Below are 12,492 nucleotides of genomic sequence, written 5' to 3'. Positions count from 1 at the left end.
CAAATCACATTTGTGACCGCCGCAGAAACGCATTTCCTGTTTTGTTTTGTTTTGGGGGTTTTTACGGCAAAAGAATGTTCGGTTGTTCGTTTTTATAAATGTTGGCAAACATGCAAACAATGTTTTAACATCAGTCATGCCAGTAATCATGCAAACTAATTAGCCACCAACCACACCAGACTTTGCTAATTTTGGTATAAAGTTGCCCATGTTGTCAGCCTTTCATATGTTCAAAAACATGTCAAATGTATTTTAGAAACGAATCTCTCAATTCACTTTACAAGGTTCTTGAACATTTCCTTGAGTACGTATTGTACATTGTACAGTTGTCAACGCCCCCTCGCTGGCAAATTTAGGATAGCGAGTGATCAACTGACTGCCGAATCACGTCGTGGTCACCATTTGTTGACAGCTAGCGGGCGGGTGGGGGATATTGCTCAAAAGCAGAAGGCCCAACGCAGTCCAAAAACAACTCTCATGCTTGCTCAGATTTCTGATTGGCCGTCCTTGGCTTCTTCACAGAAATGATGTTTACGTTAAATATAGCCTGACTGACATACGGCAAATGTTCAAAAGTAACAATCTCAAGAACGGCCTCTCTCCAGCAGGTTGAGCTCCTGGCAATGATTGGAAATCGTTCTTCATCTTCCGTCTGCGTTGCCTCCAGGTGTGCGATGACGTCATCACAACCCATGTAAGTGGATCAATCAATCATTGGCACCTGTCATGCATTTCAAACAAAGTACCTTACATGGATTGTGAGGTGCATAAGTCTACACACCCCTGTTCAAAAGCCTTTTATTACTGATATGTGAAATTGGAAGGTGAAAAATGGATTTGTTGCATTTTTCAATAAGCCTGTAACTTAACCAAATTGCGGTGACGGTGAAGCGCTGTGAATGCTTTCCAGATGCACCATAAAGAGAAAAAAAACAACACGAATACAACTTAGACTGCTGTTGATGTTCTCATGAGTGGCTAAAGAAAAATACAAATTGCTCCTATTATTTATCTGACTTGATGCTCCAATAAAAGTCAAGTAGCATCTTCCATTTCTTCCTTTGCGGAAGGTCCACTCGCTGCAGCCTGGCTTGTGACACACACACACACACACACACACACACATACGCACGCAGATTGGCATCCTAACACCTCCCACTTGACAAGCTGTCTCCTAGTTACAAGCGGACAAGTGCTCCGTTGCTGCTGCTGCTGCTGCTGCTGCGGTTGCTGGTGATGATGCGGGTTCCACTTACGATCCTACGTGGACGTGAGCTGAGCGAAATTGGCGACCGGTGAAGTTTGGTGCTTGCATTCTGAACAGAAGGCAAAGTCATCGTCCAAAGGTAAGATGAATTGTTTGTGCTTCGGCAAGATTCACGGAAAAAAAAATTGCAGACATTGATGCAAGTTGGGAAGTATATCATAAAAAGTGACATCATCATGAATGGTTATGCACTCATGTACACTGTGTGAAACTGTTGAAATGCATTCATGTAAAATTGCCCATCAAAAGTCATTTGAAAATTGCCAGCAAATTGAGAGGTGGAAAGATGGATCAAATAGTGTATACCTGTGATACATTTATTAGGTCACGTAATAGTGATAGTTAAAATGTAATATATATTCAAATGGAATAAAATACAATAGTTGAGCAGCATAATGAAAAACAAACTAAAATGTTCACACACACACACACACACACACACAAAAAAATTATATATGTATATATGCATTCGGTCTGACAATGTGGTCAGTATAAATATTTAGTTTGATGATGAAATTGTCGCTGATGATTAAGTCCTCATCGGTCAGAAATATGATGCAGATTGTGTTGCCTTGTAAATGGGACACACTTGTTTGCTTGTGTACATGCTTTTGTGTGTGTGTGTATGTGTGTGTGTGTGTGTGTGTGTGTGTGTGTGTGTGGTTCACCCCTGAGCTTTCAAGTCCCGCTGACCTTTAGGATGGTTGCAGAACAACCTGCTGACATTTTGTCTCCCAACGTTAGCGCAATTAGCATTTAGCACATCATCCAAGGAATCCCTGCCTACTCAGACGTCACCCTGAAAGAAAAAAATCTAAGAAAGTGAAATCATAATTCTTTCCAACGTCTTCTACTTAAGTGAGTTGTGATGTTGTTGTTGTTGTTGGGGGGGGGTGGTTTCCCCAGCAAAGCTGCCGTTTTGCTAACATGGAGGCGGCGGTGGAGAACACCAGCGCCCCATTCCAGGATTTTCCTCTACTCCTACTGAACGTCACCAACACGACAGCGCCGGATGACGGGTCGGGACCTGGCGTTGGGGGCGTCCTGATCCCTCTCATCTACGTGATCGTGTGCGTGATCGGTCTGGGCGGGAACACGCTGGTCATCCACATTGTGTTGCATCACTCCAAGATGGAGTCGGTGACCAACATATACATCCTCAACCTGGCTATTGCCGACGAGCTCTTCATGCTGGGCCTTCCCTTCCTGGCCGTGCAGAACTCGCTGCAGATGTGGCCATTTGGGTCCTTCATGTGCCGCCTAGTGATGACGGTGGACTCCATCAACCAGTTCACCAGCATCTTCTGCCTGACCGTTATGAGCGTGGACCGCTATCTGGCGGTGGGCCACCCCGTCCGCTCGGCCCGCTGGCGACGCCCCCGCATTGCCAAGGTGGTCAACGGCACCGTGTGGGCGTTGTCCTTCTTGGTGGTCCTGCCCGTCGTGGTCTTTGCCAACATCCAGAAGACGGGCGGCAACTGCAACATCCTGTGGCCGGCGCCCGCCAAGGTGTGGAGGGCGGCGTTCATCGTCTACACCTCCACAGTGGGCTTCCTGTGCCCGCTGCTCATCATTTGCCTCTGCTACGTGCTCATCGTCTTCAAGGTTACATTCACAATACATTGCATGTTCAGTGTTTGTGAATCGCGATCTAAATCTGCACGGAAAGGAGGTTAGATTGGCTGGGGATTATTTCGTAGATGTGCAAAAGGGGGGGGGGGTGCGTCATTGTGGGTGTGAACGCAGATGATTCCAATCAAGGTAGCTCCTCCCATTTCCTTTCAATGCGGCGCCCGCCTCATTCACTTCTCACATGGTGTGATCTTTGCTTGGAAAAGAAAGCAGCAATCAATCAGATAGCTTAGTTAGCGGGTGACCTCAGTGAAAACAGAAAGAAAATATGTCCGCGGACATCATGTACAATATCTATCACTGTCCTTAAATATCAATTCTTCTTCTTCTTCTTTGAAGGTGCGCAGCTCGGCCAAGAAGGTCCACACAACCTCGACCAAGCGCCGCAAGTCGGAGCGCAAGGTGACGCGCATGGTGGTGATCGTGGTGGCCGTCTTCGTCTTGTGCTGGTTGCCCTTCTACGCGCTGAACGTGCTCAACCTGCTGGTGGCGCTGCCCCCCGAGTATCAGGGCCTGTACTACTTCGTGGTGGTGCTGGGCTACGCCAACAGCTGCGCCAACCCTGTGGTGTACGGCTTCATGTCGGAGAACTTCAAGAGGGGCTTCCGCAAAGCCCTCTGCCGCGCCACCCGCAAAGTGGAGGACCACCACGCCATCCAGCCCCAGCCGCCAAAGGAGGGCGGCAGGCAGGCACCGGTGCCCAGAGAGAGCCTGAGGCGAGGACTCCACCAAGACGACGACGTCTCAGAAATGACGCAAGCCTTGAGAATGGAGCAAAACGGAATGGCAGGCTGCTCGTCGCTGGGTCTGGAGCCTTTATTGACGGAGCACGAGGGGCCGGAGCAGACTCCCCAAGGACAAATGCTGTCTGGTGGGAAGGACTCTGGTGGAAGGGACCTTGAGACCGCCGAGGCCTCCCTAGCGACACCTTTGCTCGGAAATGAAGCAAACGGGACCGCAAAAACCATGCCTGATGACGATGTGGTGCACAGCACCTCTTTGGGAATATAGGCTACTTGTAATATGAAGACGGTGCAGTGCAGTGAACACGTTTTGTCAATAAGTGTTCTGACTTTACCTGGCGACCAGTCCTGTTCATCTATATGTGCCCTGATATTAATTGTCCATTGGAAGTCGACAGTATATGTGATCTGACTTTGGCTGAAAACCAGTTCTTGTTTCTCTAAGTGTCCTGAAATGGACTTGCGACCACTCGATTGTTTGTTTATATGTGCCCTGAGATTGACTGGCGACCAGTACATCGTTTGTAAGTGTCCTTACCTGGATTGACAACCAGTCCATTGTTTGTCTACATGAAACCTGATATTGTCAGGCAACCATTTCATTCTTTGTCGATATGTACCGTGCCACTGGCTGGCGACCAGTTCAGGGTGTACAAGGTTACTTCCGGTCACTGCTTGACACACTTGGCTTGACACATCACATGTTGACGGTTCAGAACATGAAAAGTATTTGTAATAGATGGTCTTATTTAGGTGTCCTCTGACCTGAGTTGAAAACCTGTAAGAGGATTTCATTCACGTTCGGGTGTTGGATGTGATGGAGGGCTCATTGTGATTCATCCTTTTTTTTTTTTTTTTTTTTGGTTCTGAGTCATTTCAGTGACAATATGTACTCTTGTGCTACTCTCTTACACTAACTAATTACTGTAACTGCGTATGTGTGTGTGTGTGCGTGTGTGTGTGTGTGTGTGTGTGTGTGTGTGTGTGTGCGTGGTGTGTTATTGTGTTGCAACCTCTTTATTATGCTGCAGACTCACCGGTCAATTGCCACTCATGTGAAGTGTTGATTAAAATTCTGGAGTCTTTCCTAATAAATCTGATTGCTTCTGTTAATACATGCCAGCTGCAACGGGCGCCCTTTTGCTGGGTTTTGGAATATTTGTTTGTTTGTTCAGTTGGACAAATAGAGATAGATTATATATGTAAGTCTTGATATTGTAGGCTAAGTGGGCCGTGATAATTTTATGAATGCTTTTTTTTCTTGAATATTTCTACATGTTTACAATATTCATTGTGAACTTGCTCATTTGAATAATGATAATTGAGAAAACAAAATAAAACAATTCATTTTAATGTTGTTGTATTTTTATTTTACAGTAATACGATGATTTATAAATATTTTAATGTCAGAAATGAATACATCTATTTGTTGATTTATCAGTTCAAATGTCCAGTACTGTGCCGAAAGTAATGAAGATTTGAAAGCGTTCGTGAAAAATGCAAACATGTGCGTGTAGCTCCACAAATGTTCCGCCAGGGGCAGCACCGTGACACTGAGCAAGCAGCACACTTCTCTGTGCGTGACAAAGAAGAAGACGCCGGAGTGAGCGTCCCTGTTTCTAATCGATATTCGGGCGTCTGCCTGGCTGCCTCCCAAGTAGCCTGTTTTTGTTTTCTTTGTCTCTTCCCATCGTCGTTTACGCTGCCGTCCGATTGTCCTCTGGCGTCATGTCGAGCTTCCAGCAGCTCCAAGCAGCCGTCAACGAGCGTCTGCGCGCGGCCGCCGAGGAGATCTTCCAGGTGGTGAAAGGCACCATCGTCGGCCTCGAGGACGAGCTCCTGCGCTCCAGACTAGAGCTCGAGCGACACCAAAGACTCGTACAACACAAAGGTTCATTTCTCTTCTAACGTCGTCGAAATTTTCGAACAATCAAACTCGTGAAAATCTCTTTGGACAACTTCATTGGCGCTCGTTCAATTTGCATTGCTGCTTCGTGGACGAAAGAGGCCGCTAGTGAGTCGTGCAAAACGTGAGGCTTGGTCGACGCTGAAAGAAGATTCTGACAGAACCATCATGAACATGCAAATAGGGATTAGTGATCAGTGTCAACTCCGATATTGTGATCGTCTGTTTTGCAGTGGTTGAATCCAAACTGCTTGTAACTGAGAGCAATGGTAGACTTGTGTGTGTGTGTGTTCCTTTAACAGTGTTAAATAAGTGGGCTGGTAACAAACCAAACCAGTCATCATCCAATTTTTTGTGCCTTTTCTGCATTGTCAATTTGAAATAATGTTTCATAATATTATTTTTCAATTAAGGGATGAAAAAGTTTGAGAATCAATCGGTAGATTTTTTTTGTAATAATGAATAGTTGCAACTTGCAATCTTAATAGTATATTGACCATGATATACTCTATATTATATATAATATTCAATTCTCGTATATCCGGTGTCTATCCTGTGTTTGCATGTTTTATTACACTTTGAAACGTGACATAAATTACGGACATTAAAATAGATGTGCTAATCATACAGTCGTACTTCTGCAGTGAGTGCAGATGTAGACGGAGAAATATGGCTAATCATATAAGATAATGTGCGCTGCTGTGTTTTGTGGTGAAGATGCAGCGCAGCCGTCTGTGCTGGTGCCGCACGAGCTGCTGCAGGATGAGGACGAGGGCGAGGTGTGCGATCGCGACTGGAAAGCGCCGCTCGAGCAGGATCCTGTCGTCGGCAAGCAGGTAAGCCCAGCCTAGCCCGCCTGATCTGTTCTTCCAGATCCTACCAGTATGCTTTTTCCTTGTCAACAAGATGGCGACAAAGCATTAGGTTTGTCCAAAAAAAGAGCCTATGTTCACTTCAACATAGTTTGTTGATATCAAGGTGCCACCAGATAACGGCAAAACATTGTTTTTTTTCACATTGACATTGTTCTGTGGCACGGCTTTGGTTGAGATGAAACTCCTCAATTCATTTTGACATAGTTCCTCGGCACCAAGATACTACCACATGGCGGAAAAGCATGGCTGATGTCGAAATGAACGACCTCTTTTCATTTAAACATAAAGCCTCGATGCCCCATATGGCGGCAAAGCACTACTTAGGTTGAAAGAAAGCACTGTGTCCTTACTCATACTGTTTTGTCTGCTATGTAAAGCAGCATTGAGCCCTCTGAAACACGGCATATAAGTTAAGTAAGATTTTCTTCTTCTTCTCCGGGTGAGAAGCCGTTCACGTGCTGAGAGTGCGGAAAGGCCTTCAAATGTCAACGCAACTTCACGAGGCACATGTGCACGGCTGCACGCACGGCAGAGAGAAACCCGACACCGGCCAGGTTTGCACGGAAAGGGTCCAAGTACGAGTGTACTCTTTGTCCTCACTAGTGCAGCAGTCCGGCACACTTGTCGAGTGACCGTCTTCTTATTAGTACGTAATTAAACCTTACGACGAAACATCAGTGAAGAATCGCTTTACTAGTGCACGGAAATTCAACCCAAAGAACACGCAATCAACATGCGGCGACGGTGTTTCCAGGTTATGAAAGCCGACGATAAGCCGAGCAGCTCACGGGAGCCGCAGGCGCCCGTGCAGTGTGACCATCACCATGAGGTGGCGCACCAGGAGGAAGTGGAGTGTCAAGGCGACGGCGACATCGACACCGCTGACGACGACAAAGCGTCTTCATTAAACACGGAGGGCCAGGTAAGCGGGACGAAAAAAACCCCAACAAAAAACATTCCCTCCTCCCATAGGAATTAACGGACAAAATAAATCAAGAGATGACTCGAGTAGTAAAATAATTGTTCATTGCAGCCGTCATAAAGTCTTGAAAGCCTTGAAATCTCAAAACAAGGCCTTAGTTGGGATTAAAATGACTTAAATCAAGCAAACTCTTAACTCATTCAGTCCCACCCAATTCTAGAACAAGTCTGAAAAGACGTTTAAAAACGTCTTTGGGAGTGAATGAGTTAAAAGCACATGATAAGTAGGATTTGATGATTGCAAATACAGTAGTCTCCAATCTTTAAAATAAATGAACATTCTTCCCCCAAATAATTTGCCGAATGCCGAAAACGTAATCAAGAAAACGGTCGTGTCACGTGCGTTTCGTCGGGACGCTACGCGGAGCCTTGATGCACGTCGTTCACTGCAGATAAAACGGCACATTGGGAAATTGCAGTGAAATGTCATTTCAAATGCAATCAAAAGTTTTGGAGGAAACCTGCGAGACTTTCGTCCAAGTGGCGATTCGCTAGCGTTGCCTTTCAATGACATGACTTGGGTCAAATGTTTTTGGACATGCTCGTGACTGAATTGACTTCTGAAGGACAGCGATGAGGAGTGGCAGCCCAGCGGGAGCGACGAGCCCAAGAAGAAAACCACGCGGAAGGCCAAGGACGCCTTCGGCTGCAAAGTTTGCGGGAAGAGCTTCCACGCCGTCATCTCGCTGGCCAATCACATCGAAGTGCACCCCAAAGACGTGTGCGGCGTGTGCGGTCAGCGCTTCGAGTCGGATGAGAGCTTCGAGGGTCACGTCAAGACGCATATGAGGGGCAACGTGTGCGACGTGTGCGGCAAAGGTTTCGGCACGGCAAAGGCTCTGGAGATGCACGCGCGCGTCCACACGGGCGAGAAGCCCTTCGAGTGCGGCGAGTGCGGCAAGGCCTTCAACTGCCGCCATAACTTGACCAGACACATGCGTCGGCACACGGGAGAGAAACCCTACGCCTGCCACGTAAGCATGGGCAATTTTTATATCCTGCTCATATCCACGCAACTGTCATTTCTTCAGAACAGCACAAGTCTTTTTGTTTAAAAAAAAAAATTATACAGACGTTGCTGAAGTTCCACACGAGCAGACGTTTAGCAGTAAAAAGATGTACAGTCATACCTTGGTTTTCGATTATAATCCGTTCCAGAAGGCTGTTCGAAAAGCGATTTGTTGGAAAACCGAAAACGCTCTTTCAAACAAAAAAAAAATCTCACAGTGGAACGCTACCCGAGGAAGCGTCACTTCCTCGTGTACGGAAAGTGGGAGGAGTCAAGTGGTGCATTCAAGTGCGCTTAGTTCGAGGAACCGATTTTCGGTCGGAATCCGAGGCATAAAAAAGTCAAAATGTTTGGTCGAGAACAGAGACGTTCGAAAACCGAGGTTTGACTGTACTTTGATTGCAAAATGTGCATTTTGGCTGCTCACCAAGAATCAAGAGAAGTGGATGCGTGTCCCCAAACGAGGAAACTGGCGTCAATCAAACCAAAATTGTCTTCGCCAATTTATTGCTTTGTTGAAAAGTGCCAAGTATTTTTAAAAAAGCAAGTCCCCCCCCCCCTTAAACATTGGCGCGTCTGGGACATTTGAAACATTTTTGTTCATGGCCTGTTTTGTATGAAAGGGACAGAAATTAGAAAACGTTTGTTATTGAATCACGTTAATTGATGAATCTTCAGATGAATCAATTATTCAAGTAATTAATCATTAGTTCCATCTGGACATGGACTAAATAACGGGGTTCTGATCATTTGAGTCAGGTGTAAGGTAGGGCCCCCCAGGACCGGAATTTGAAAGCCCTGGTTCCTAACTACTGGCAGGATGGCGGCCCCTGAGGACTCTACTATTTGTTTGGACAAATACAGTCAAATTTGCTGTAAGCCTTTTCTGACTTCCGGGTTGAGTGAACGCTGGCGCGTTTTGGCTGCCGCTGCTCAACCCGTATTGTTTTGTGTTTTTTGTTATTGTAAAGTGTCCTTGGGTGTCTTGAAAGGCGCTTATAAATAAAATGTATTATTATTATTATTATTACTCGGACATCTTTCTACAGGTGTGCGGCCAGCAATTCAGCGACCACTCCACCAGGAAACGCCACCTGCTGGTCCACGAGGGCGTTGCGGACGGAGCGCCAATTGAGCTCCAGGCAAGCGGGCAGCGGCCCAAGGGTCGCGTGGTGTGCGTCGTGTGTGGTAAAGGCTTCCACGCCATCATTTCTCTGGTCAACCATGCCCACGAACACCACACCGACTGCGGCGTGTGCGGCGCCCGCGCCGACGACCTAGCGGCGCACCTGCGGACGCACGACAGCGGCAAAGCGTGCCACGTGTGCGGCAAGCGCTTCGACGGCGCCCGCGACCTGGACACGCACATGCGGGTGCACACGGGCGAGAAGCCCTTCGTGTGCAGCGAGTGCGGCAAAGCCTTCAACTGTCAGCACAACATGCGGCGCCACATGCGCACGCACACGGGCGAGCGGCCCTACGCCTGCGACCAGTGCGGCAAGCTCTTCAACGACCACTCGGCCAGGGTGCGCCACCTGCTCACGCACCAGAAGAAGGAGAAGTTGGAGGGTCGCCGCCCGCCGAAGAGAAGCCCCGTCATCTGCGTGGTGTGCGGCCGCATGTTCCACTCGCTCGTCTCACTCGTCAACCATTCGGACAGCCACCAGACGGACTGCGCCGTGTGCGGCGCTCACGCCGACGCCGGCAACCAGATGAAGGCCCACCTGGCCACGCACAGAAACGGCAAAGTGTGCGAGGTGTGCGGCAAGTGCTTCGATGGCCGCCGGGATCTGGACACGCACATGCGGGTGCACACGGGCGAGAAGCCTTTCCAATGCAGCGAGTGCGGGAAGGCCTTCAACTGTCAGCACAACATGACGCGACACATGCGCACACACACGGGTGAGAAGCCGTACGCGTGCGGCGTGTGCGGACGGTGCTTCGGCGACCGCTCGTCTCTCAGCAAGCACAAGGACATACACACGGGCCAGAAGGCGCACCAGTGCCAGGTGTGCGGGAAGGCCTTTTTCCGCAAGGCCAACCTCAGACTGCACATGAAGTGCCACGGGGACCAACGGTGACGCCAGCCACAGCGTTCTCCTGCGTTTCCACATTTTTGGGGGCCCCACCCATCTGGATTTTTTGAGGCTGATTCCGATATTTGGCAGAATAAACTACTGATAAAATTAAACGGTGTGTCGTGCCTAAAATAATGACTACCCACATGCAGCTGAAAGTGTTTCTTTATGTGTTTTTATTTCATTTTAAAATCAGAATAATCTTTATTGGCCAATTATGTAGAACACACTAGGATTTTGTCTCCTGTAGTATAGGTTACACTCGTATCCTATGTAATTAAATACAGTATGTCTTTGTTTATTGTAGTTGCTTGTTATTACAATTCTAGTGTAGCCTATACTACCAAAAACGTTCTGCTAAAACTTCGTGAGTAGTTGGTTGGTACCAATTAAAGGTTTGGGTAGTCGGTTGTGCCACTCGTGTAAACCAACAGACCGGTCTAATTAGGGTTGATTTTTTTTTCTTTGAAAGTTCAAGTCGTCTGATTACATCTGCGAAATTGTGTTAATTTTAAGTTTGGCCACTCTACATGACAAAAAAATGATCAAAAACGAGTGTATTTCACCGACCACTCGGTTGTGGTCCAGACTAATTGCTGGAGCTTTCTCACGCCCCGTCACATTTCCCCGCCCCTTCGCGTTTGTAGGCACACGTACGCGAGCACGTACGCACACGATGACGAGCACGTTGCCGTGCGTAAAGAGCGTAGAAAACAATCGCGTAAGAAGCGAATATAGCAATAAAAAAAATACATAAATAAACAAACAAATATCTGCGTTGTTCCAACAGCTGCTTACTATGGTAATTTTCTCAGATTTATTTATTTTTGTCATTTCAGCTTTGTGTAGGGGTGCTCATGGAGACGCAAGTAGATAAATTCAGAGATGTAGCGAAGAGCCCCGCCCAATTTGAAATTACATTAAAGATTCGAATGGAATCGATTCTGATAACTCTCGTCCTGAACTAATTATTGTCATCGCATGGTGCCGATACAATAAGGGTGCCACAACTCCCCGAAATAAAAATAGAATGTATTTCTGGCAGCACTGCTCTGGACAGAGGATTTGGAGGATATAATTTTTGGACCAATTAAGTGAAATTGCATCATTTTTCATGACATATTGAGTCGTTAGGAATCACCGCTGTAATAGGTCAACAGTTGCATATTACCGTGTTGGGTTTTTTATGCTCACTTAGGGCATATAAAGGTGACATGATGTGATTATTGTAGTTTTATGTTTCTCGCAGTGATGCGGTAGTCAATCGAGGAAGAGGAGTAGGATGCAATATGATTGGGCCGAAGACGACTTTGAGCTTCCGCAGGGCGTGGACCCCCTGGGAGGGGCCGTGCCCGAGGACGGTCGGCGGTACGTCATGTACCACGGCACCACCCGGCACAGCGCCGACCTCATCGTGTCGTCGGGGTTCCGCCAGTCGCCCGACGGCATGCTGGGGCGCGGCGTCTACCTCAGCCGTGACCTGCAGAAGGCCAGGCGGTACCCGCTCCACCATCCCGATGCCGACAAGGTTCTGGCAAGTTTGCTTTTGAAATCACAAACCCACTTTACCTTTCCTTACATGATTTAAACATATTAGAACACTTACAGTCCTTGAAAGACACATTTTAAAATAGTCGTCGGCACCATAATGTTCACTTTTTGCGGTATCGTACATTTGGAAATCACGCGTATCAAATTTCATATTGTTCATTTTACACAGAAGTGTATTGGTGTCACATCATTTTTAAAAAGTTGTTTTTTTTTCTCCCCTGTTCTGTGAGGCACTTTGTGTTTGTTCTTGTGTGCATGACGAATGGTTTGAAGGTGGTGCTGAAGGTGGCGGTGTACGTGGGTCGTGTGATCGCCATCAACTACCAGGGGCACCCGCGGCAGAAGACGTGGCACGACGCGCGCTACGGCCCCGTCTTCGACACCGCCTGGGTGCCTCCCCAGTGCGGGATGGTGCCCAGCGGACTAGAGGAAGACTGCGTGTGGGACCCC

General features: G+C 47.4%; 2 protein-coding genes across 5 annotated transcripts; both read left to right on the top strand.

Moving 5' to 3' along the window:
* Positions 1-564: 564 nt before the first annotated feature.
* On the top strand, positions 565-4,974 carry LOC147193022 (somatostatin receptor type 5-like). 4 transcript variants are annotated; one of them, XM_086133283.1, is made up of 4 exons: positions 568-694; positions 1,071-1,346; positions 2,174-2,872; positions 3,239-4,974. In XM_086133283.1, the coding sequence occupies exons 3-4, from the start codon at positions 2,195-2,197 to the stop codon at positions 3,908-3,910; spliced, it is 1,350 nt and encodes a 449-aa protein (XP_085989409.1). In that variant the 5' UTR covers positions 568-694; positions 1,071-1,346; positions 2,174-2,194; the 3' UTR covers positions 3,911-4,974. The 4 variants fall into 4 exon arrangements, with proteins under 4 accessions (XP_085989410.1, XP_085989409.1, XP_085989413.1 ...); XM_086133287.1 differs by having other exon boundaries at positions 585-694; positions 1,179-1,346; XM_086133285.1 differs by having other exon boundaries at positions 585-694; positions 1,168-1,346.
* A 267-nt stretch (positions 4,975-5,241) lies between these two features.
* On the top strand, positions 5,242-10,604 carry LOC147193021 (uncharacterized). Its single transcript, XM_086133282.1, has 5 exons — positions 5,242-5,533; positions 6,266-6,384; positions 7,178-7,345; positions 7,971-8,378; positions 9,463-10,604. Exons 1-5 carry the CDS (start codon positions 5,371-5,373, stop codon positions 10,492-10,494), a joined length of 1,890 nt encoding a protein of 629 aa, XP_085989408.1. The 5' UTR covers positions 5,242-5,370; the 3' UTR covers positions 10,495-10,604.
* Positions 10,605-12,492: the final 1,888 nt, after the last annotated feature.

This window comes from Hippocampus guttulatus, chromosome 16 (genome assembly GCF_054856545.1).
Source record: "Hippocampus guttulatus isolate MCC_2025c chromosome 16, RoL_Hgut_1.0, whole genome shotgun sequence".
In the NCBI taxonomy this organism is placed as follows: Eukaryota; Metazoa; Chordata; class Actinopteri; order Syngnathiformes; family Syngnathidae; genus Hippocampus; species Hippocampus guttulatus.
The sequence above is the reverse complement of the archived record's forward strand: the minus strand, read 5'-3'. Positions and strand labels throughout refer to the sequence as shown.

What these genes read in the sequence shown, in the direction of transcription:
- LOC147193022 (XM_086133284.1), top strand. Translation starts at nt 2,195, where the DNA reads ATGGAGGCGGCGGTGGAGAACACCAGCGCCCCATTCCAGGATTTTCCT. An exon ending in ACGTGCTCATCGTCTTCAAG is followed by an intron (nt 2,873 to 3,238) that starts GTTACATTCACA and finishes TCTTCTTTGAAG; the next exon opens with GTGCGCAGCTCGGCCAAGAA.
- LOC147193021 (XM_086133282.1), top strand. Translation starts at nt 5,371, where the DNA reads ATGTCGAGCTTCCAGCAGCTCCAAGCAGCCGTCAACGAGCGTCTGCGC. An exon ending in AAGACTCGTACAACACAAAG is followed by an intron (nt 5,534 to 6,265) that starts GTTCATTTCTCT and finishes TTTGTGGTGAAG; the next exon opens with ATGCAGCGCAGCCGTCTGTG. An exon ending in ATCCTGTCGTCGGCAAGCAG is followed by an intron (nt 6,385 to 7,177) that starts GTAAGCCCAGCC and finishes CGGTGTTTCCAG; the next exon opens with GTTATGAAAGCCGACGATAA.